At 54.7% G+C, this 23,117-nt stretch overlaps 1 protein-coding gene across 2 annotated transcripts; it reads left to right on the forward strand.

Moving 5' to 3' along the window:
* Positions 1-3,507: 3,507 nt before the first annotated feature.
* Positions 3,508-22,202, forward strand: TNNT2 (troponin T2, cardiac type). Of its 2 annotated transcripts, XM_004028132.5 has the most exons (16): positions 3,508-3,625; positions 7,953-8,007; positions 9,066-9,076; positions 9,180-9,194; positions 11,375-11,404; positions 12,986-13,051; positions 13,407-13,442; positions 14,342-14,375; positions 15,542-15,602; positions 15,905-16,021; positions 16,837-16,914; positions 17,811-17,921; positions 19,194-19,303; positions 19,847-19,937; positions 21,553-21,593; positions 21,961-22,202. In XM_004028132.5, the coding sequence occupies exons 2-16, from the start codon at positions 7,967-7,969 to the stop codon at positions 22,004-22,006; spliced, it is 888 nt and encodes a 295-aa protein (XP_004028181.5). In that variant the 5' UTR covers positions 3,508-3,625; positions 7,953-7,966; the 3' UTR covers positions 22,007-22,202. The 2 variants fall into 2 exon arrangements, with proteins under 2 accessions (XP_004028181.5, XP_055223982.2); XM_055368007.2 differs by lacking the exons at positions 3,508-3,625; positions 7,953-8,007; positions 9,066-9,076; positions 11,375-11,404 and having other exon boundaries at positions 9,178-9,194.
* Positions 22,203-23,117: the final 915 nt, after the last annotated feature.

A 23,117-nucleotide genomic window follows, 5' to 3' on the forward strand; every position in this document is an offset into this window, starting at 1 on the left:
GGTGTAAGAGACTGATGAGACCTTAGAAGCGAATTCCTCTCTGGAGGCCTTGCTTTCTAGCAGAGGTCATCTGAAGTGTGTGAGGAGGATCATCATTTTCCTCATCCCCCCTCTTCTCACATTAAGGTGGTGGCTTGCCACTCAGCAGTCCTAGCTTGGTGACTGGGAACTGCCACATACAGGGCCAGGCCTACCCTCCTTCCCCACAAGCCCCCTCCAACCCCCACCCCCATGCTCTGGACATCATGGCTCCTATGAGCTTGGAGAATGATGAACCATCAGAGAATCTAGAACCAACCAAGCTAGGAACATCAGCCTGGTGCCCTGTTAACCCCTTAAAGCTGTGGTTTACAACTTTTCAAAAATTTAAATCATTAGAACTCTCCATCTTGATTGACTGCCCTAGTTTTACCCAGAGTCAGCTGGGGATGCGGCCAGGTGCAGAGCCCCCTGCCCATTCCCCCTTTGCATGCCTGGGGAAGCTCCAGGTCTTCTTGGAACACGACCCTTAACACGGCTCCTAACGGGGTATCACCAGTCCAGTTCCCCAAGTGTGTGGGGGATGAGCCCTAGCCCTACTCTGTGACTCTGGGTGAGGGCTCCTCAGATCTGTGCCCCAGGGGACAGGCCCTCAAAGTGCCATCTGTGCACAGGTCCCAGTGCCCCAGGCTGACCCACCTCTGGCCAGTGAGTCTCCTGTGCCTGAGTGAGGGATATCGGGACCTGGGGGCCCTGCCCCGAGCACCTCCCACCCACTGCTAGTGCTGGGGCTTTGTGAGTGTTCCAAATTCACAGCCGAGAGTTGGAGGCCAAGGCTGGGGCAGGGCCGAGGAATGGATTGAGTCCTGCCTAAGCCTCGGGACATCTAAACAGCTCTGGCTCTGCTCAGACCTCAGGTGTGACCCTGAGCCATTTTCCTTCTCTGAACTTCAAGCAGATGACCTCAGAGGACTTTCACATGTTCATGCCATGATAGGTGAAATTTTCCAGTAAACAAAACTGTCCCCACACAGAGGAGAGGCTCCTGGAGGCCTTCACCTGGCAGGGCCTGACGCTGGAGTAAGAGCCTAGGAAGACACTGAGGGGCCTATTCCTGCAGCTGCAGCCTCAGCAGGGCCCTTCATGCCTGCACCCCCCTCCCCTGGGGTGCCCAGTGAGGGCTGGCTGCTAGGGGAAATGTCAGGGGGTGCTACAGCACAGCCCCCTCCCCTGTGAATCCAGCACGTGAGGGCCCTGCCCTCGTTCCTACTGGGGACGCAGCCAGTAAACAAGGAGACCAGGGTGTGCCCAAGATGACCTCAGCTGGGGATAGATGAGTGGTAGCGACTGGGTGTCCAGGCGGGTGGGGAGGCCTCTGGATGGGTGACATTGGGCACCTTCTGGAGACAGAACAGGGCTCCCACACACCACTCCTGGCTGCACCCTCCTGCTCTTTTGCCACGGGGGCCCTGTGCCCCACAAGTGGCCCGTCCTATTGTGGATCCTCAAATTTACATGCACTGTTTCAGCATAAGCTTCCCATTCCACTCTGGCTTTGTTTTCTCTTTACATCCCTTTGCAAGGACAGGGATATAAAAAAAAAATGGGCTAAGAGTAACCCTACTATGCCCAGGAGTGGCTGCTGCATGGGGGCTGGATTTCTTTATCTGAGAGGCTGTCTCACAGTGCTCTGAACGAAGCTCCTGCCTTAGAACAATTCGAAGCCATACACGTGTGGCCTGTGACACCGAGGATCTACTGGGCTTTTCCCATAGGGCTCAGTAGTGACCTAGGTGCCCAGATCCCTCTTCTAGGCATCCATGCAAATAAACTGTGGTCTGTTTGAAAGGTTATTGGGCTTACAAGGAACAGTAACCCACCCTCAAGTTAAAAAAGGGTTTGGGAAAAGTAATTCCGATTCTACATTACTCTAGGCCAGGACCCAGGGCAAGGCTGGGCCCTGCTTCGTGGGCTAGAATGGGAGAGAGAGATGATGGGGCTCCCCCCACTTTCTTGACAGCCTGGCTCCTTCCTCACTATCCCTCAGGAATCTGTCCCCTCCATCTCCCTGTCTCTCTACAAAGTGCCCCTGCTTCCTTGTGGTCCTCCTCAGTCCCACGATGCTGGCCAGCGGGCGGTTGGCTTCAGCTTGCCCTGCCACAGATCTGCTGGCAGTGTGGAGTCCCATGTGGCAGGGCAATCAAGGCCACTGGACTCAGAGGCCACAGGGAACTATGGAGGGGATGGAGTCAGCTGAGTGATGGGACACGAGTCTGACAGCAGCATGGGTGTGGAGCAAATGGCAGTCCCCTGCGCAGAGGACCCTTTCAAGGACATTAGTGGTGGAGGCAGCACAGTAGCTCCCAAGGCAGAGGGATTGAGAGAAGAGTTTGAGGACTGCGAAGGCGGGACACATGATTGGGTGATGGGAGAAGGGGGCAGAGAGTAGCGAGATTGCTTTCTTTGCCCACGGAGAAACAGAGGAGTGTGGATCATGAATGGGCAAGATCTTTAAGTGCCAGGGGGGTCATGGAGGAGGGGAGGGCCTGCTCCAGAGGAGGACCATTCCTGCTTCAGAGCCAAGCAGGACCTAGGCTGTGAAGATTCGGAGAAAGAGATGGAGGGGAGAGTCAGCTCAGCTGCCTACTGGCTTGCTTTCCTCCTGTCTCTTTCATTTTCATAATCTACCAAACCCTGCAATGGGCCAGCCTTGAACATACAAGTGCATGTGCATGGTCAGACACAGGCAAGCAAGCAAGACCCCTAGGCCTGACCTATGCATCTGCAATCTAGTAGGTTTAGCAGATCATAGCCCCGCACTGCTTGATTTTAAAGCCGTTAGGGGATGACCTTTGACAGTCCGCATCACCCCTCTCACACAACGAGCGCCTGTTCAAGGTTCTTGACTGGAAGTTCTACCTTGTATCTGGCCTCCTGTAGCAGTTTAAGTCCATTCCCTGTGAGGAGGGTGTGCCACATGGCTTTGGGGGTCATGGAGAAGACCCACCTTGCAGATGGGGTCATGGAGAAGACCCACCTTGCAGACGTCCTCACTGGGGCTGGCAGAGCCGGCAACCTGCCCAAGGCTGCTCAGTCCATTAGGAGCCAGTAGCCTGGAAGATGTCTTTACCCCCAGCATCAGTTCAAGTGGAGCAGCACATAGCTCTTGCCCTCTGCCTTCCAAGATTCTGGTGCTGAGACTTATGGAGTGTCTTGGAGGTTGCCTTCTGCCCCCCAACCCTGCTCCCAGCTGGCCCTCCCAGGCCTGGGTTGCTGGCCTCTGCTTTATCAGGATTCTCAAGAGGGACAGCTGGTTTATGTTGCATGACTGTTCCCTGCATATCTGCTCTGGTTTTAAATAGCTTATCTGAGCAGCTGGAGGACCACATGGGCTTATATGGCGTGGGGTACATGTTCCTGTAGCCTTGTCCCTGGCACCTGCCAAAATAGCAGCCAACACCCCCCACCCCCACCGCCATCCCCCTGCCCCACCCGTCCCCTGTCGCGCATTCCTCCCTCCGCAGGGCTGGCTCACCAGGCCCCAGCCCACATGCCTGCTTAAAGCCCTCTCCATCCTCTGCCTCACCCAGTCCCTGCTGAGACTGAGCAGACGCCTCCAGGATCTGTCGGCAGCTGCTGTTCTGAGGTAAGTCTCGGGCAGGGCTCTGGGGAAGAGGAGAGCAGAGAATGGACGGGGAGATGTGAGGGTCTTGGGCTCTGGCATATTTACCCAGAGTCTGCCTGTGTCTGCAGAAGTCCATGGCCCCTCCTGGTGGAGGCCACACTTCAGAGGGCAGGTTGCCAGGACTGGGCTCCAAGATTGGTACAATAGAGCAGAGAGAAAGAGAGAGTCCCATGGTAGCCATTGGAGACTAGGGTTGGAGTCCTGGACCTGCCACTAAAGATGTAGAGTTTAAACTCTTGGATGAGTCACTTTCCCTCCCCAGGCCTCAGTTTTCTCATCTGTAGAGTGGGCTAAATATTTGCTAGGCCTCTGCCTGCTCTAAATACAATGAGGCTCTAATCGTCAGAGACTCCCCTAAATTGCTTGTTCTAGGCCGAGGGTCACCTATACCTTTCCAGTCAGGTCCTTCTTGAGCCCCAGGGAGCAGAGCGAGACTGCAGCCCTGTCAGTCAAGTGAGTCTCCTGGTCATATTCTCAAGGCTAGGAACTCAGAAACTGTCCTGGAAGTACTGAGAATGACCAGATGTGCAGGGTCCTCTGCAGCGCCTCTCCAGGCCAACGCGGGAATTCCATTTGATGCCGCTGACTCAGTGCCATTCCCTCCCAGAGAGGACCCTGAGCTGAGCTGCACTTGGGGGGCAGATGGGGAAAGGCCCCACTGGGAGAACCTGTCCTTGGGTGTGAGCCCAGCTGGTTGGCATTAAAGGGTTTAACCTGGGCCCCCGTAAGTGTAACCCTTGTCCCATCCCACCCCAACACCCCATCTTGGGACAGGCCTTGCTCTGTGCCCAGGAGTGGTAGAGAAAGATTCCCTTGGTTTCTAGTTTCTCCTGGGCAGGCTGAGGACTATTCAGGGAGGGGGTTGCCTGGTGTGTAAGGAATTTCAGAGCACATTCCTGGCCTGCTGGGAAGCTACCTGCCCTCCCAAATTCCTTTTCTGACCCATGTCTTAGAGGGCGAATCTTCCTTCTCTCTGCAAAAGTGGAATCTGAGAGGATCAGGTTGCTGGCTGCCTCCTACTTTCTGACCCCCACTTCCACTCCTCCTGCCCTCTCCCCATCCCCTTACCCCCACTCTCCTGGTGGGCTAACAGCTGTTGGCTTAGGAAAATCCCAGTCGAGTGCTGGGGACAAGGACTGAGGGGTGGGGCCTGTGTTTCTCAGAAACTCAGAGACTGTTTCTACAAGGACAGAACTCAAGGCTCTTCTGTTTTGTAGTTGGTTAACTGAAGTCAGAGAGGCTAGGTGACTTAAATAAGGCCACACAGCAAAATCTGGGTTTTAAGCCCAGATTTTTTGACCCCAAGGTCAGTATGCTTTATGCCTTCTATTGTCTTTGCTTTACTCCCCAAGAAAGGTGACCCTGTGAACGTGTTAGGCTTCCAACACGTGTTGGCTGTGAATGCATTAGGCTAGAAAGCTGCCTGTGGAAGTGGGTGGGACTTGGGTGTGAGGACACAGGTGTTTCAGGACATTCTGGTTCCTTGCCCTGCCACGTTCTTGACTCTCTCCCATTCTGCAGCCCCCAGTCTCAGCCCACCTCTTTCCCCTGCATCAGGTCCTGCCTTTGAGCCACTGGCATGGTGGTGTCCTCTGGGCTGGCTGAAAGCCCTCCTCCATCCTGCATGTCTGCATGCTATTTTTGGGAGCTGGATGGTGCCCCCAGGAACAGGGAGAGGAGTCCAAGCTGCTCTGTCCTCCTGTGAGGCCCCAGCACCATGCCCAGTGGCTCTGAACTGGTGGAAGGGCAGAGTAGGAGAGGAGAGAGAAAGCTAGAAGCTATGCACCCAGGCTGGCCATGCACGGTTCCTCTGAGAATTTTCTCCCTCCCACTGAGGGACAAGCTTCTCCTGGGGCTCAGGTAGGAGCTCCTCAAGTTCTCAAGTCACTAGTTCTGGCCGCTCTCCTAGGGCTTTGGGTAACACTTGTCAGCCCCACCCATCCTAGGGTTAGGAAGGCTATTCTCTTTGGCCATGCTCATCCTAAGACCTATTTGGAGAACCTCTGGGGTTTGAGTCTTTTTTTCAGCAGAATGAGGCTTGATCCCCCATTATAGCACCTCGCACATTTGAAGTCTCTTCTTCTCACCCACTCACCCCACGCTGGGGGTTGGGGCAAAAAAGTGGCTCAGAGCTGCGGTTCAGAGCTCCTTGTAAACAAGGCTCCTCCCTCACTGTCCTCACCCTGCTCCAGCAGAGGGAGCAGGGGAAGGACCACTCTGCTGCAGCCATGCTTGTTTCTAACCCAGCAGAACTGGACATAATGGGAACAGGGTCTGAAGACAGTCAATCCAGGGCTGCAGTGGGTGCTGAGTCTGGGGAAGTCTCCACCTAGAGGGGCAGCTGGGCAGTGGCAGCTCCCTTGGAATGGCTCAGCCTCTGGACATCACCCCACCCAACCAGAGCCCTGGCTCTTGCTGGATGTCCACAGATGAGTGCCTGGGATTGGTCTCTCAGCCACTATGGGGGGATGTGCAGGGAGAGGTGATGAGAGAGTGAGCAGGACTGTCTATGTGCCTCTGTCCTCATCCTGAGGCTTGGGTCTGAAATTGGTGCTGCAGCGCTGGCACGCATGAGTGGGGCAGGAGGTGGGCAGCAGGGGAGGAGCATTGGAGGGTGGTCCTGAGCATCATTTGGATTCTTCTCCTGCCTCACTTTAGCCTCACTCTCACATCACCCTGTCCATTCTCTCCCTTGGAAGCCAACATCAGGAAGGCTGTGGAGCTGGCATATTGCACTATAACAGAGGCTGCTGTTCACGTTTCAAACAACGTGATTGTGTCCCTGGAGCAGTGCACAGTCATGGCCCAGGAGGGTTGGGTCATAGTAGTTATTAGCTGAATGCCTACACTTCACACCACCTCTGTTCCTCACACCTACCCGAGAAGAGCAGTAATTTCACAGCAAAGAGAGCTGAGATGTAGGGAGGTTAAGTGACCTTGCCAAGGTCGCAGGCAAACGCATGCTGGAGCCAGCATTCAAAACGAGATTAGTCTCACACTCAAGTGCTTGCTCTCTGCCCCCTCCCTGTGATTACACGCGCACTGTAACACCTGACGTTGCCTAATGCCTTCCCCTTTTGTTAATGTCAACTGGAGCCTTGTAAAGACCCTGAGTAGCCAGGATGTGTACACTTTATCTCCATGAGACAGAGAAAGGACTGAGGTTTGGAGATGTTAAAAAGACTTGCCTAAACACCCTCAGCAAGCTAATGGAAGAGGATCTGAATCTAGATTATCTGTTCCCAGTGCAGTGAGAAGATGATCTCAGAATGAGTTCCCTGGGGGAACATTTTTTTAATCGGAATTTTCATTGACATAATTAAAGACTAATACAGAGTTGTCTTTAATAACGAGCGTTTACACACCGTGCCCAGTTTCTCCCAAGGGCAACATTTGCAAAATTAGTACAATATCAAAACCAAGATTGGACATCAATACAATCAATCTATGATCTTATTCAGATTTGCCCACAATTGCATCATGTGTATGTGAAACTTTAACCTGTGTAGGTTCATGTATCCATCACCACAGTCTACATACTGAAAAGATCCCAAACCACAAGGATCCCCCCTGTGTGCTTTGATTTATTTATTTAGAGACAAGTTCTCACTCATTTGTCCAGGCCGGTCTCTTGGGGTGCCCAAAGACCTTTTGTCCAGGTCTCACTTTTGTCCAGCACACATGGAATGGGTGCGGTGGCTCACGCCTGTAATCTCAGCACTTCGAGAGGCTGAGGCAGGAGGATCCCTTGAGCCTGGGAGTTTGAAACAGCCTGGGCAATGTGGCAAAATCCCAGCTTTACTGAAAATACAAAAATTAGTCGGGCATGGTGGTGTACAACTATAGTCCCAGCAACTCAGGAGGCTGAGGTGGGAGAATCGCTTGAGCCCAGAATGTTGAGGCTGCAGTGAGGCTTTGTGCAGTGAAGATTTGTACAGTGCTGAACAGATCCTGTGGAGTGGGGGTGGGCAGAGTGGACGGAAAGGTTGAGAAACTGCAGACATTGTCTTGAGTGTCACAAATGGAAATGCAGCATCCCAGGCAGTATTGCCTGTTCAGGGGCAAGGAACGAAGTGGACATCAGCAGGTGGCCTTGCTGCCATGTGGGTGTCACTATCTCCCCCGGCAGGGGAGAAAACAGGCTTTTTGTTGCAGGTCACACAGCTCATGAGGGGTGGAACTAGATTCACCCTAGGCCTCGCTGATCTCTGTACAACGGGGGCCAGAGCTCTTCTGAGGAAGGCAGGCTTCCCTTTGTACCTGCACTGACTTTTTTCTCCTTTTGGAGGGAGAGCAGAGACCATGTCTGACATAGAAGAGGTGGTGGAAGAGTACGAGGAGGAGTGAGTATCTGGAGCATCTTGCCTGAGTGGGGTCCTCTCCCCCCGCTGCCCTGACACCTGGTCCAGGAGCCTCCCAGCTGTCCCTAGGATTCTGGGTAGAAGTAGCTGTGTGTGTTTTGGGCACCCCAAGGAGAGATATAGCCATTTCCTTTCCACTCCTATACCCCTGGGTTGTAGATCCCAGGCAGAGCACAGGCCGAGAGACTTCGGGAAGCACAGAGGTTCAGCTCCAGGGTCATCAGTGTCCTTGGCCAGTCTTGGCTAGGGGCCATGAACAGAGAAGCTGAGATGTTGGGTCTCCTGAAACTGACTGAGGAAGGTTCAGTGACTCTCCAGAGGCACAGAGCTGATTATGCCCCCCAAACCCCAGCTCAGAACCCAGTGTTATCACCCTGTCTTGGATTCCTACTCTCTCATGACAGTGCCCTGCCCACAGTCCTATCCCAGAGGGAAACCAGGGGGTGGGACACAGCCAATCCAATAACTACAGAGGATAGTGGTCACCAGGGAGGAGACAGAGGTATAGGCACGGCTACTGCCCTCACAGAACTTACTCTTGTTGAGATGTTAAGACATAAACTGGGGGAAGAAATTAGCAACTGGGGGCCTGGTGTGGTGGGCGGGCTGTTGGTAGTGTAGAAGTTCTGAGGAGAGGGAGATCAGGGGCTGGAATAGTCAGGGGGCTGTGTGGAGAAGGCAGGTCCTACCTGTGTAGAATTTGGAAAGATAAGAGATTTGGGAGAGGGCAGGACTTTCTAGAAAGGGGTACAGCTTGGGCAAAGATGGAAAGAGTAAGTGAGCAGAACGCTGGTGAGACCAAGCTGGCTGGGGCGGAGGCTTGCGGAGGATGGTAGGAGGCAGCCCTGCACGAGAAGGGCAGGCCAGGCTAGTGGGTGTCATTGCAAGGTGGGCAGGGCAGCGTGGACTCCACTAGGCAACAAGGGAAAAGAAAGGGGGATTATCTTTGGGGAAAGGCCAGTGTGTGCATGTGTGTGCAGGCATGTGTGTTTGCATGTGCTTGTGTGCGAGCTACTGACAGTGTTTCCTGTTGCTCTCAGGGAGCAGGAAGGTAAGCGTAAACGTGTGTACTCATTTGGATCAAAGACAGCCTGGTTCGAAACTGACCCACCTCTTCTCTCTTCTCTTGCTGCCTGGACTTCTCTTCTGAGCAGAAGCAGCTGTTGAAGGTATGTACCTCAGGCAGGTGGAGAGCCAGAAAGGGGCAGGCTCAGCAATGTGGAAATCCTGGGAGCCCTGGGAAAGCAGCTCATCTGTCCCTGCTCCTCACTCTCAGCTGAGCAAGATCCTCCAACAACAGTGCCTTCTAAAATGGGAATCAGTCCTACCTGGGTTGCTCGGGTCTTGAGGCAAACGATTTAAACCTGTCTCTTCTGTCTGCCATTTGCTTCAAACACAATGATCACTTTTCCCAATTTTTTTTTGCTTCTTCTCCCTTTTATCATGGGAAATTTTAAATGCACATAAAGGTAGCAATAATAATAATAATGGCCCCCCTGCCCAATGTACCCATTACCAGCTTCAACAATCATCATCTTAGGGCCAGTCTTCTTTGCTCTATACTCCGCCTTCCACCAGTTATTTTGGAGCAGACATCCAAAATTGTTCCCAGGCACCATGTCAGTTCACGCTTCAAGATTTCGCTACACCGTATCTCTAAGAGATAAGCACTACTTAAAAACCATAACCACAATGCCATGATATGCCCCAAAAGATTCCATTTAGTAATTTCTCAAATGCGATTGTGAGTATGAAATTGCTCAGTGATCTGAGACGTCTTATCTCGGCATGAAGATTTGTCATGATTCTGAGCTTGCAGAGGCCCCTCTTGCTGCTCCTATGCTGATCGGTTAACCCATTGCCCTCCTCAGCTGTGGGTCCCACATCTCCCTGAAAGAACACCCTCACCTTCCCTTCTTCCTGGAGCTTGACACATGGAAATGATTCAGAGGCTTCACTCCAGTCCTCCCCCTGCACCCCAGGCAGGTGGACGCTGCCTTTTAGTGACTCAGGTATCACTTCAGCATGTGGCGTGTAGATATTAGGAGAAGGGTCTCTATGAAGGTCCAAGGGGGAAGCCCAGGTGGCCCCGCCCTTGCTCCCCATGGCTCCTAGGGAAAATGGGGACCCTCCTGCACATTTAGGGCTGTTCCAGGGCTGTCTGGCCAAAGAGGAGACAGAAGAGAAATTCACAGGAGAAACTGAAAGAGGCCACAGGCGTCTTTTTTGGTTTTTAAGGAACACCAGATACTTCAGAAGCTATCAGAAATATATTTTTGAATAAAAAATCTAACTGGCTCCAAATTCTGCTGTGTTCCCTGAACAGACTCTTGATATGATATCCCTTCCTTTGTTTTGGAGGATTTTCCACTTCCTTATAACAGGTTTGGGGTGGTGGAGTTTGAGACATAGATCTCTGGATTTGGGACCAATCTGCCTGCCACACACAGTAGAATTTGGCTGTGAGTTAGCAGAGTCATTCTCCACTGTGCTGGGGCCTGAGCCGTGTGGCATCTGCCTTGCTTGCCATGAATAGACGAGACCCGCCTCCCACACAGTTGAGGATCTGGCTGCAAATGATCAAGAGAGAGCAACGTCTAGACGGGTGTCCACTAAGCCTGCGGGATAGATAATGCCAGGTGTCCTTCTTTCAGGAGAGGAATTGTTCCACTTGCTGGAACTGTTTTTTTGGGCAGATATTTGTACATAGAACAACTGTTGTAGATGCAGCCTCTTTCCTTAGGTTTATAATGCTGGACCCTTCTTAGATGGGGCAGCATCCTCCCAACAGGCCGGGCAAATCTCCCCTGGGGCCAGGCTCTCCAATGAGGCTTTCTAAAGTGTGACTCCTGGAAACTGGACATAGTTTGCAGGATACCCAAGAGCCTCATTCAGAGCAGGAACATGGGCACGCTCGTTGAGGGCAGGAAATTTGATGAAAGTGAATTGTCCCCCACTCTCTGCTCTTTAGGGGCCTCTGTCTTAGTAAGAAGGAGGCCAAGGCTCTGTCGTCTAGAGGCATTGCAGTTACCACAGATCGCATGCTCATCTTGTGCCAGGCACCTGCTGGGCGCTCTATGCACGCTAGGTCATTCAGTCCTCACCACGGCTGAGAAGTGAGTAGAATGATTCCCATTTTACTGATGAGGCACCTGAGGCTCAGGGAAGTAACTGAGAGTTGCCCCTGTTGCTGGAAAGTAGTGGCTTGGGAATTGGAATGCCGGCCTAACTCCAAAGCCCACACTCTTAAAACCACTGCGCTGGGCGGCTGCTCCTGCCCCGGGCTCTCTGCTCCCAGACTAACCTGTCTCGCTTTTCCCCTCCGCTGCGGCCACTCCCTGAACCTCAGAAGAGGAGGACTGGAGAGAGGACGAAGACGGTAGTACAGCCTTTCCTTCTGTGGTGCTTTCTGCTGCCTGCTGTCCCGAGTGCAGCCTCCTTGTCCAGGGGCTCTGTTCTGGGGGGTGTGAGTAGGGGGCAGGGACGGAGTGGGTCAGTCGTTTCCTCCCCTGCCTCCCAGGGGCCAGGATCACAGTTCCAAGCTGATCATCATGCCTGAACTTCAGGGCCATTGGCTCCTCTTCCTGGTTCCTGGATCCTTCCCCTGGGTTGGGTGGTGGGAGGGACCAAGGCTAGCTGGTCTCCCAAGCTGCTCCAAATGTGGCCATAAAGGGGACCCGGCACCTGGAAGACAGCAGCGCCACCCTGCCCCCGCGCACACCCCAGTGTTCCATGCTGGGCCCTCCTTAGGAGCTGGACAGCGCCAAGCAGGGTGGCCAGGTGTTGGTTGGGGGGTCTGGGGACAGAGTCCTCTGGAGAGCAGCCAGGGAGACTGGAAATAGCCAGAGCAGGAAGGACATGACATCAGCCTTCAGATGCGCCCTGCTGATGGGGAGCACAGGACCAAGGCAAGGGAGTGAGACCAGGGCTTAATTTTAGAAAGTGCGTTCTGACAGCTATATCTCAAGATGCATTAGGTGGGTTGGGGAGGCAATAAGCTCCCCATCCTTGGGATGTTGCATGGCCACTGGGTGGGCTGGGGTATATTATACAGAGAAATGACACGTCAGATGAGGTGGCAGAGGTGTGAACAAGATGGCCTAAAGGTGGACCCCACAATGGCCATGTCCTTCCTCGCTAGCCCTCTGCTTTCACACTTTCTAGAAGGATCATTTTGAGGTAAGACTCCTGCAGGGATCAGATAAAAGGCATCTCCAGGCTTCAGAGAGGACTCAGACCTGGGAAGGGAGGACAGAGGGAATGAAGGCCAACCCTTCTCCCACGGTGGTGTCTTCCTCCTGTCTCAGGCTTTTCTTCTCCCTCTGCCAAGAGGCACCCACTTCCCAGTGCATCAGTGAACAGGCATCACAGAACACTTCCTACAGGCACAGCCCAGGCCAGGCGGCATCCTGTCTCCCTTCTCTGTTTGTCTGTCTGTCTACACCAAGTGCCTGAGTGAGATGGGGGCCACATCCTGCCAAACAAATAGATGAAAATAGAAAAATCCTGTCCACTTTCTGGATAGTACGAAGATCCAGATGTTGGGTGTGCCATCCAGCCACACAGTCGTACTCTTTTGGTTTCTTTGAGATGTGGATTGAGGGTGTCTAGAGTCACTAGGTTCAGGACAGGAGCTTCTGGACACCTCGGCTTAAGCAGGGCATGTTCTGTGGTGCCAGACACGGGGTGGAACTTCTGGGCTGGAAAGTTGGGGAATGAGGTGGAGTCCCATCATCAGGGAGGTTGCCGGGATGAGTGGGGCTAAGCTGGGTGGCGGGAGGTAGCCGACAGTCAAAACCAAGAATGGCAGCCCCCCAGCACGTTGGTTGCCCCCAAATTCATCTGGACCTAGACGTCTTGACCCCCATCCCCACTCCCCGCTGCCCATTCTCTGCTCTGGGTTCTGCCTGATAGCATGAGTGGGGCCTGCTTCTTCACTCTGTCTGCTTCACTTCTCCAGAGCAGGAGGAGGCAGCGGAAGAGGATGCTGAAGCAGAGGCTGAGACCGAGGAGACCAGGGCAGAAGGTAAGTCTCTGGTTGAGGGTGCAGGGGCCTCAGGGGGTGGCGAGAGCCCCTGGAGCCATTTCTGAGGCAGTGAGAAACCCCCCAGAACAGGCTTTCCCATGTGCACCTGATTCTCCTATCGACTAAGATTCAACCATTGATTGCCCAATCAACAAACGTTGACCCAGCGCTTCTCTTGTGTCAGGCAGTCTTGGGTCCAGGGGAATGTGTGTGTGAGAGACAGCTCTGTAACCCCAAAAACCAACAGAGTGCATCTTGGCTAGGGCTTATCTGTGGGGGAGGCTCTTGCTGGTGGCGGAGAGGGGGACTTGAGCTCAGAACAAGGACCTTGATTGATTTCTCGTGTTTCATTTAGAAGATGAAGAAGAAGAGGAAGCAAAGGAGGCTGAAGGTAAGGATATCAGGAGAGAGGTACAAGGGAGGCAAAGGAACCCCTCACAGCAGCTTTGGAGGAGAAGGCCCACAGTGCTCTTTCCAGGGAAGTGGATGTGCACTGAGAGGGTTTGGGAGAGGAGAGGACAGAACTTGGTGGCACTTCCAAAGTTTTAGATGTTGAGCTTTCAACTTTGCCCCCTCTCCCAGAGAAGTTGCATTGGTGGCACCCAGTGGGAGAGGGGACCATTGTCCAGCCCCCTGGTCTGGACAGAGCAATGGGACCCAGAAGTCATATCCACACATGAAGCTCCTAGAGCTTAGGTGAAATCACTTGCAGGATGTGGTGTCCGCAGGATGAAATCCCAATACATAGATGGTCATGGTGGGTCATTGCTGCAGTCATCGCCATGCTGCAGCCTTCACCAGGGTTCTAGGTGGTCCCAGTCACTTCTCTAAAGGGGAGGGGACAATCAGCTGGGGCTTGGAATCATGTCATCAGCTTCTGCCCTGTGGCCACCAGGAAGTCCAGGGGGTAACAAAGAAGGCAAAGACCTGGGAGGGGATTCTAGGGCCAGGACCCTTGGGGACCTTTCCAAAGGCCTTGTCACTGTGAAGCACAAGAGAAGCAAAATTGCTTTGCCCAGAACTGGTGAGTGAGAGAAGGCTTTGTGTGAAGTTCCACACTGCGTGAGTGTGTGCCCTGCAGAACTCTATGGGAGGGGGAGTGTGGCATCTGCAGCCCCCTCTGCCTTCATTCTCCTGGATGCTTCTGGAATCAGGGCTCCCCAGTGCCGGGAGGGACTCACTGTGCAGATGGGGAAATGGAAATCCACAGGGATCTAGCTCATTGAGGGCGGAGTTGGGACCACTTCTGGGGCCCCCTGACCCATGGCTGTGTGCTTCTATCTCCTCCAGATGGCCCAATGGAGGAGTCCAAACCAAAGCCCAGGTGAGTGGGGAGGCACCTGGGTAGAGCCGGGAGCAGAGGCTCAGGGAGAGAGGATGATGATGGAACAGGGTGCAGTATGGTGCAGTGGACACGGGCTGGGGGTTTGGTGGGCACAGAGCACCACAGTACAGTAGTACAAGTTGTGTACGGCACAAGCGTCTCTTCCTAAGGGAGTGAGGGCTGAATTCCACCCAACACTCCATCACCAATCGTGCACCCTAGCAGGGATGGGGCTATGTTCTTCTAGAGGAAGGGCCCTGAACAGACACTCTCCTCTCTCACAGTATGGCCAGAACACCCTCCTACATGGCCGAGGTGGGACCTTGGGATTAAGGGAAGCAAATTGTGGGGAGCCAAACAATGAAACCGTGCCAGCATAGGCATGGCGGCTTCAGAGAGCTGAGAGAGGGCAGGGCGGCTTGGTGCCACACACGTGAAGCCCATCTGAAGGTGGTGTGTGCTGGGGGTGCTGGGGGATAGGGAGCATTTCCCTTTTTATGATGCCAACCCTGCCAGCAGAGGTTGACCCATGGCACCTCTGCCCACTCACAGGCTCTTCCCATTTCAGTGGGGCCTTCTGAAACCAGCCCAAGACATCCCAGATCCATTTATTTGCCCAGTGCCTTCCCCCTTCCTGGCCTCTTGTGCACTGCGGTATCTCATTTCAGCTCCACACACCTGAGGGCAGATGGGGACATGAAGAATCAGAGAACCCCCTGGGTCTCAGTATGTGTTGGGACCAGGACCAAACTGCACAACTCCCAGGTTCATGGCCAGTTTCTGCGGGGTCCACCAGGGGATTTGGAGTCCAAGAAGCATGGCATCTTGTCACAGCTTCTTTGATTCCAAGTTGTGTGGCTTTGAGCAAGTCATTCTACCTCCCTGAGCCTCAGTTCTCCTAAGTGAGATTAACGGTACCCACTTCATGGGCATATCATGAGCATGAAGTGAAATAGAGTATGTGAAAGAGCCTTGTGTATTCCCTGGTGCTGAGCAAGGCTGAGGACTGCCATTGTTGACGTCAGTGTTACTATCATTGCTGTGGTTGGTCGGGGCAGTGCTGGAAGATTCTCTAGGAAGGATCAGGGCCCTGCCTGTCCTGGACACCCTCAGTCCCTGGGTCCAGAATGGGGCTGATGCTCACTGACTATTCCTCTCTCCAACAGGTCGTTCATGCCCAACTTGGTGCCTCCCAAGATCCCCGATGGAGAGAGAGTGGACTTTGATGTAAGCGGTGGCTGTGGGTTGAGCAGGCCTGGGCTGGGGATAGTCCCAAGGGCCCTCAGTGACAGAGATTTTGTGACCTTGGGCTGGGGTAGAGCATAGGTGGGATGGGGTGCAGCACCAGCCAGGCTGGGTGCCCGTCCATGAGCGTGGCCCTGGGTTCAGGCCACAGTTACCCCTTCCCTGGCCAGGCGCCAGGCCCTGCCAGAGGTCTTTTGCACTGCGTTGGGGGGTGTCTAGCCCACCCATCTCTCCTCTGGACTCTTTGGAGTGGCAGCCTCTGAGCCGCAGTGGTCCACCCACAGGACATCCACCGGAAGCGCATGGAGAAGGACCTGAATGAGTTGCAGGCGCTGATCGAGGCTCACTTTGAGAACAGGAAGAAAGAGGAGGAGGAGCTCGTTTCTCTCAAAGACAGGATCGTAGGTGTCCAGTCTGCCCACCTAATGTTCTCTGATGGCCCAGTCTGTCCTCCATCCCTTTTGTGAGGCCCCACCTCCTCCAGACAGCCTTCCTCAGCGCCTCAAACCCAGCTAGGTGTGAGGTCTCCTTCAGAGGCCCTCCAGCATTCTGCACAGCTCCTGCAGCCCTGACTGGTTTCTCGGGTCCCCGCCTTCCCTCCCCATCCTACTGGATGCTCCTTGACTGCCAGAGCTGAGTCTGATCTGTTTCAGGCCTCCCCCAGGGCCTAATTCAGGCCTGGGCTGTGGACTGATTGGTCACAGGCCTGCTGCGCCACCCCTGCCCTTGCCTCCTCTTCCCCCGCAGATGAAGGGGAGTGTGACCTGCAGAATCCCACATCCTTCTCCTGCAGAGCGTGGAGGCTGCTTTGATTGCTTTTGTTTCTCCCCATCAAACTTGCCTTCCCACAGACATGCTGCTCTGGCTGGAGCAATGACTTGGCCATCTATCCAAGCGTATGGCACAGAGCAGCTGCCAGGGCAGGGTGGGATGGAGGTGGGGGCAGAGCTCAGAAGGAGCCTGCCTGATGTCTCCCAATTGTGGAGGGCAGTCTCACCATGAGGAATGTTGGAGGTAGGTCACTGCAGGTACCCTGGTGTGCACATCTGTGGAGCTGGTTGAAAGTGGAGGCCCTTGGAGGCCGGGCACCACTGCTTCAAGACTCTGGAAGGAACCCTCCCCCAGGAATTCCCTTGCCACCCCATGCAGGTTTCTGTACCTGCGACGTCACCTTCTCCCTATGCACACCTGGGTGGGCTTTGCCTCTTCTCCTTAGGAGAGACGTCGGGCAGAGCGGGCCGAGCAGCAGCGCATCCGGAATGAGCAGGAGAAGGAGCGGCAGAACCGCCTGGCTGTGAGTGACCCCCAGCCCAGGCCCATGGAGGCCCCCCATACTCCCAGCTCCTGCTGGGCCCCCAGGCCCCTCTCTATTCATCAACATGAATGAAATCAGTCAACAGACAATATTGGCCGGGTGCGGTGGCTCACGCCTGTAATCCCAGCACTTTGGGAGGCCAAAGCGGGTAGATCACTTGAGGTTGGGAGTTCGAGACCATCCTGACCAACGTGGAGAAACCCTGTCTCTACTAAAAATACAAAATTAGCCGGGCGTGGTGGCACATGCCGGTAATCCTAGCTACTCAGGAGGCTGAGGCAGGAGAATCGCTTGAACCCGGGAGGTGAGGTTGCAGTGAGCCGAGGTCATGCCATTGCACTCTAGCCTGGGCAACAAGAATGAAACTCCAACTCAAAAAAAAAAAAAAAGGAAGAAAAAAAAGGGACAATATCAATATCAACCTAGGAAGTGCTGGGCATTGTCTTGGCTCTGATAATACATCAGCAAACAAGACAGAAACGCCTGCGTCCTTATGAACGTGTTATTTTATAAGACTCTCCAGCCCTCATCCCTTCCCCAGTGCAGACTTCGTGGGAACCGAAGGCCCCATAGCTCTCTTCCTGTGCAGCTGCTGAAGGCATTTCCAGAGCAACAGGTCTTCCAGGGGCACTCCCAGCTTAAGGGGATGACGAGACCTCACATTTGGGAATCAGGACCTCATTCAATCACGCAGTCATTTCTCAGTCAGTGGACTCCTGTGGGCCAGCACTGTGCTGGGAGCTACCCTCTCAGAAAGCTCCTTGCTGAGCGGAGAGAAAGCTGAACTCACCCATGAAGACCACAAGCTTCAGCCCAGAATCAGGGTTTCCAATCCTTTCCCCTGATTTGCTTTCTTCCTCCCTGCTGTAAATCAGGAAGAGAGGGCTCGACGAGAGGAGGAGGAGAACAGGAGGAAGGCTGAGGATGAGGCCCGGAAGAAGAAGGCTTTGTCCAACATGATGCATTTTGGGGGTTACATCCAGAAGGTAGGTAGGGAGCAGCAGGGGTTGCCAGGAGATCCTAGTATAGCCCTGAGGAATGAGGTGTCCACTGCAGCAGGTAGACTTTAGGTCAGGTCCCAGGAAGAGATTCCCAGCTGCTGTGGGTGGAAGACTGAGGTCTCCTCATGCCCAGCCCTGAGGTGGTTTTCAGCCTGACCGCGGCTTGCACTAGGAGGGGCTTGCTGGGGTAGGGGGCTACAGGCAGAGCCTGGGGCACCAATGGTGCCCCCCATGCCTGGCCCCAGCAGTGCTCAGGAGCCCCCAAGGAGGCTGGGTGCAGCTGGAAGAGCCTTGTGCCTAGAGTCAGAGCTCTAGTTGGAGACCCAGCTCTGCCACATACAGTTGTGTGACCTTTTGCAACCTCTGAGCCTCGGTTGCCTCAGCTGGTGCTCATATTGCCTGCCTTGATGCTTTGAGAAGCTCAAATGAGCTACCATGGAAAGTGTCTATGTGCCACACAGATGTGAGGTTGTTTGTTCCTGGAAACTCACTCTCGATCTCTAACTTTTGTGCCCCATTCCTCCTAGGTCCTCCATTCTCAAGGGAGGAGGGATATGTGAAATTGATTTTCTCTAGGTAGTGAAGGAATCAAAACATTTTCTTAGATTTCCAGCTTAGTCCCTAGCTCAGGACTAGGCCACCCCCTGCCTCTGCCCCCATGGTGACCATACCAGCCAAGACTTTGGCATCAAAGTCTTCATGCTATCAAACAGCCCCTGCTGTAACCCTCAGACCCACGTCCTAGTAAACCCGGCTGACTACAGCGAGTATCTGAATCTTCTCTTCCATGTCTCTCCTTGCCTTTGTCTTCCTGCCTTCTCTCTGTGTCTCTGTTGCCGTCTTGGTCTTTTTCTCTGGGCCTCTCTGTCATGGTTTCCCGGTTTAGCAGGCCCAGGTGGGTACCAAAAACCTCATGCCTTCTTCCTCCCCATAGTTTTGGGGAGCTCCCTGGGAGGGGAAGGCGCCTTGCTGGAGGGGAGGAGTGAAGAGATTGGGCTGGCTGGGGAGGGGGGAAGCTGGTGAGAGGTGGAAGAGATTAGTTAGGCAAAGAAGGAAGAGACTGACGTGATCCTCCTTGCCCCTGCCTCAGTTTCCCCAGGGAATAATGTAGTTGGTAGTTGTGGGGTGTGGCAGGAAGAAAAGCATAAGAACCTGGCCCTCCTGCAGGCCTTGCTCCACCCCCAGAGGGTTTGGGGAGGGTTAGGGGACAGGGAGGGGGCAATCTGGCCAGTTTTCTCTGCTTCCCACACCCTTCAGACAGAGCGGAAAAGTGGGAAGAGGCAGACTGAGCGGGAAAAGAAGAAGAAGATTCTGGCCGAGAGGAGGAAGGTGCTGGCCATCGACCACCTGAATGAAGATCAGCTGAGGTGGGGGCTGGGAGGAGTGGTCCTGGGGCACTGCCTGCATCTGCTCTGGGAGGGGTCGGGCCAAGGGCAGTTCTTGCTGTGAGCCACCAGAGGGCGTGACTGCCTCACATATTTTCCCATGGCAAGTTTGGTGGGACCAGAGCTGGGCCCCAGCAGGTGGGGCCAACTCCTTTCTGGGCTTTGCTGATGGGGAAAGAGAACTGAGCAGGTGCCCCACCCCTCTGAGCTTCACCTACCCACCTGCACACGGGTGTCAGGACAGGGGATTGAACTAGATGCTCTCCTGCGCCAGAAGGGCTTCTCCTGCTCCCCGCTTGTTCTTGGAACTTTGCCCTGGCAGTCCCTGGTATCCGTTCCTGAGCACTGGGTGCTGCTGTCTGGTCCCCAGGCTGGGTCAGGCCCAGGGGATGGGCTGGGGTACCCTTGGCAGGCCTGGAGGTGGGAAGGAGGGCTGGGACGCTGGGGGCTGGGCCGGGACCAGGACGGAGGCCCAGGAGGGCCCTTTCTTACTGGACCTCCCCATTCTCACCCTTGCCCATGCAGGGAGAAGGCCAAGGAGCTGTGGCAGAGCATCTATAACTTGGAGGCAGAGAAGTTCGACTTGCAGGAGAAGTTCAAGCAGCAGAAATATGAGGTGGGCCACCATGCTGTCCCTGCCCAGCATCTCCATCTCACACTCCTCCTGGTTCACTGGGTCCGGTAATACTGCTGCAGGTCCCTGGGTCCCTGTCCCTATTCCCCAACAGCCCCCTTCAGCTCCTGCATCTGCCCCTGCTGCCTGGCCTTCAGCAGTGTTCCATGTCCGCCGCATTGACGACTGCTTGCTGGAAGTGTCTGAGAGCTCGCTGGGGCTGAGCAGAGACACTTTCCTGGTGTTCCAACCCTGGGGGTCTCCAACATGTCGAGGCAGCAGCTCAGTGATCTGAGCTGGTTACAAGGACCAGGATGCACCAAGCCAGGACCCCCAGTGGAAGGGGAGGGCTGCCAACAGAGAGGTGCTTCTCCCCACATACACCCAAGGCCCTGGTATGGGCACAATTAGGCTGAGCCTCAAGCCCACAGTCTTTCGGGGTCCTATGTGCACTAATGAGGGTCTTAGGCGAACAGACACCAGGCAAGGAAATGGCTTAGAGGACACTGATGCTGCATACCGGAGCTTAGACCTGGGTGCCAGTCCTTCCTTACCCACCACCCCCCAGCCCCGGTCCCAGGGCCTCTTTGCTACCTAAGGGAAGAATTCAGCTTCCCCTGGAAGGTCTCCTTTGCTGCTCCTGCCAAACCACTCCTCCCTGGGCAAGAAGCCCCTCACTGGGCAGGCTCAGGCTGCAGTGGCTACAGGGTACTCCCATCTCCCAATACGGAGAGAGGCTGTATTGCCTGGTGACAATGGCATGGACTTTGGAGCCATAATGCCTGGGTTGAATTTCTACCTGTGCCCCTCACTGGATGTGTGACGTTGGGTGAGTTAGTCCACTGTTCCTTGCCTCCATTTCCACAGGTAACACTACAATCTACTTCAGAGGGTGATTGTGAGGGTTACAGAGATAATACTAATTGTTATTATTGCTATAGTGTTCCAACCACTGTTCCAAGCATGTCCCATGTATTAACTTACTATGCCCTCATAGCAGCCCTATGGGTTCATATCTGGGAAGGTGCTCAGGACAGAGCCTGGCACCCACTAAATGCTCAGCAGGTGTCAGCCATTGTTATGGCCTCTCTAGTCCTGTGCCTTCCACTTTTTTCTCTTTTTTTGGTTCCACACTGAACTCTGCACCGGCCAACAGGACACAGATTTGCCAAACTTCGGGGCAGCGCCCTGCAGGGGTGGTGCATGGGGATGCTACTGCTCAAAGGGCACAGCTTCCGGGATGGTGGGCAGCTGGGCAGGGGTGCCCCAGAGGGGTCTGGGGCTGGGCTGCTAGGAGGGCTCCATGACACAGCCTCCAGCTTTGTGCCCAGCTCTCAGAGGCCCTTCTTATGGGACTCTCATATCCTGAACCTACTATGGCCCTGGGACCCCACAGTGGGAGGCCCATGAGGCATCCTGGAAGCTTCTCCTTGGCTTCTGCCTGTGGCACACGGGCGCCTCCTGACCCTTAACTATCCTAACCCCTCCTACTCTTCGATGCTCCTCCTTCTCCTCCTGCACTGCTGCACTCAGCCCCCTTCTCCCCATCCCCAGGCCACCTGGGACCTGAGCCAGTCAGCTCCAGTGTTGCTCTTTGTCCTTCCCACTTTTCTTGCAGATCAATGTTCTCCGAAACAGGATCAACGATAACCAGAAAGTGTAAGTGTCTGAGGTCATTCTCGCCTAGCCCACCCCCTGCCCCCTCCTTTCCTACCTTCCAGCTATCCCATTCCTCCTTGGAGGGCCCCAGGCTCCCAGCCCTTCCTCCTCTGCTTCAGCCCACAGGTTTCCTTCTCTGGCTCCTCTGGGGCCTTGTGCTTCTCTCCCTGTGGCCTCTGCTTGCTGGTGGGGGTGAAATGTGGGGCGGAGAAGCTTCCCTCCAGCCTCAGGCTGCTGCCCTATTCTGCCCCTGGAGGCAGCTCCAGCCTGCTCCTCTCACCTTTGGCACCCCAGTCCTACCCCAGCCCCATGGTGACCTACTACCCTGCCTGTGTCTCCATGTCACTGCGTCCTGCTTCCCCTGCAGCTCCAAGACCCGTGGCAAGGCTAAAGTCACCGGGCGCTGGAAATAGAGCCCGGCCTCCTTCACCAAAGATCTGCTCCTCGCTCGCACCTGCCTCCAGCCTGCACTCCCCCAGTTCCCGGGCCCTCCTGGGCACCCCAGGCAGCTCCTGTTTGGAAATGGGGAGCTGGCCTAGGTGGGAGCCACCACTTCTGCCTGCCCCCACACCCACTCCACACCAGTAATAAAAAGCCACCACACACTGACTGGCATTTCTGTCACGTCCCCTTCAGAGAGAGAGAGAAACTGAGGCGAGACCCTGCTCTCACAGGTCCCTGGTGTCTGCCAAGCTCCGAGGAGCTTTCCCCTGTCTGGTCTCCCTGCTTGCCTCTAGCTGGGGAGAGGGTGGAGGGCCCAGGGTGCAGCCCAGGAGGCAGGAGCAGTGGAAAGGGCTTCAGATCATTGCTCCTGGGAGTCACCAAAACAGCACATGGGAAAAGTGCTGTTGAGGGGGACAGAGTGTTCCCTGCATGAGTCACTCACTGGAGAACAATGCATGCCTCTTCGGATGGTTCCCGTTCTCTTTCTCCTCCTAGCCAGGGCCCTAGGAACCAGGCGTCTGAGGGACAGGGAGCTCTTGAGGAAGGAAGGAAGGCCAGTTTTATTGGGCAGCTATTCAGGCCTGAGTTGTTGAGAGGTGTGGGTTAGTCTGGGTGCCTCAGTTTCCCCCTCCCATGATCTGCACATCCTCGAGGGCTTAAGCCACAGGGTCCTGAGCTGAAGAGGACAGCTTGGTGGCATGGATTTCAGTTGGCAGAAAGACAAGGAAACGATGAGAGGGCACCATCCTCCTCTCCAGAGGAGAGCCTGAGACGACACATTCTCTTGACCCTCCATTCCTTTGTCAGGCGTGGAATTTCCCCCAATTCCTGATTCCTTCCCTTGGCTCCCCACTTGCCATCCATCAGCAAGTGCCTCATGAGCTGTGTCTGGAAAGGCTTCCTGTGGTCTCCCAGCCAGAGCAAATCCATTTCTACTTGCTAGAGCATGTGCTGTCACAGCTATGCCATCCAATGCCACACTCTGTTAGACGCGTCTCTTCCTGCAGGCATGGCTCTCATGCTCCCAGGAGACAATGCAGACATGTTATCCTGTGCTGTATGCCAAGCACTGGGATCCAT

Source organism: Gorilla gorilla, chromosome 1 (genome assembly GCF_029281585.2).
Source record: "Gorilla gorilla gorilla isolate KB3781 chromosome 1, NHGRI_mGorGor1-v2.1_pri, whole genome shotgun sequence".
NCBI lineage: Eukaryota > Metazoa > Chordata > Mammalia > Primates > Hominidae > Gorilla > Gorilla gorilla.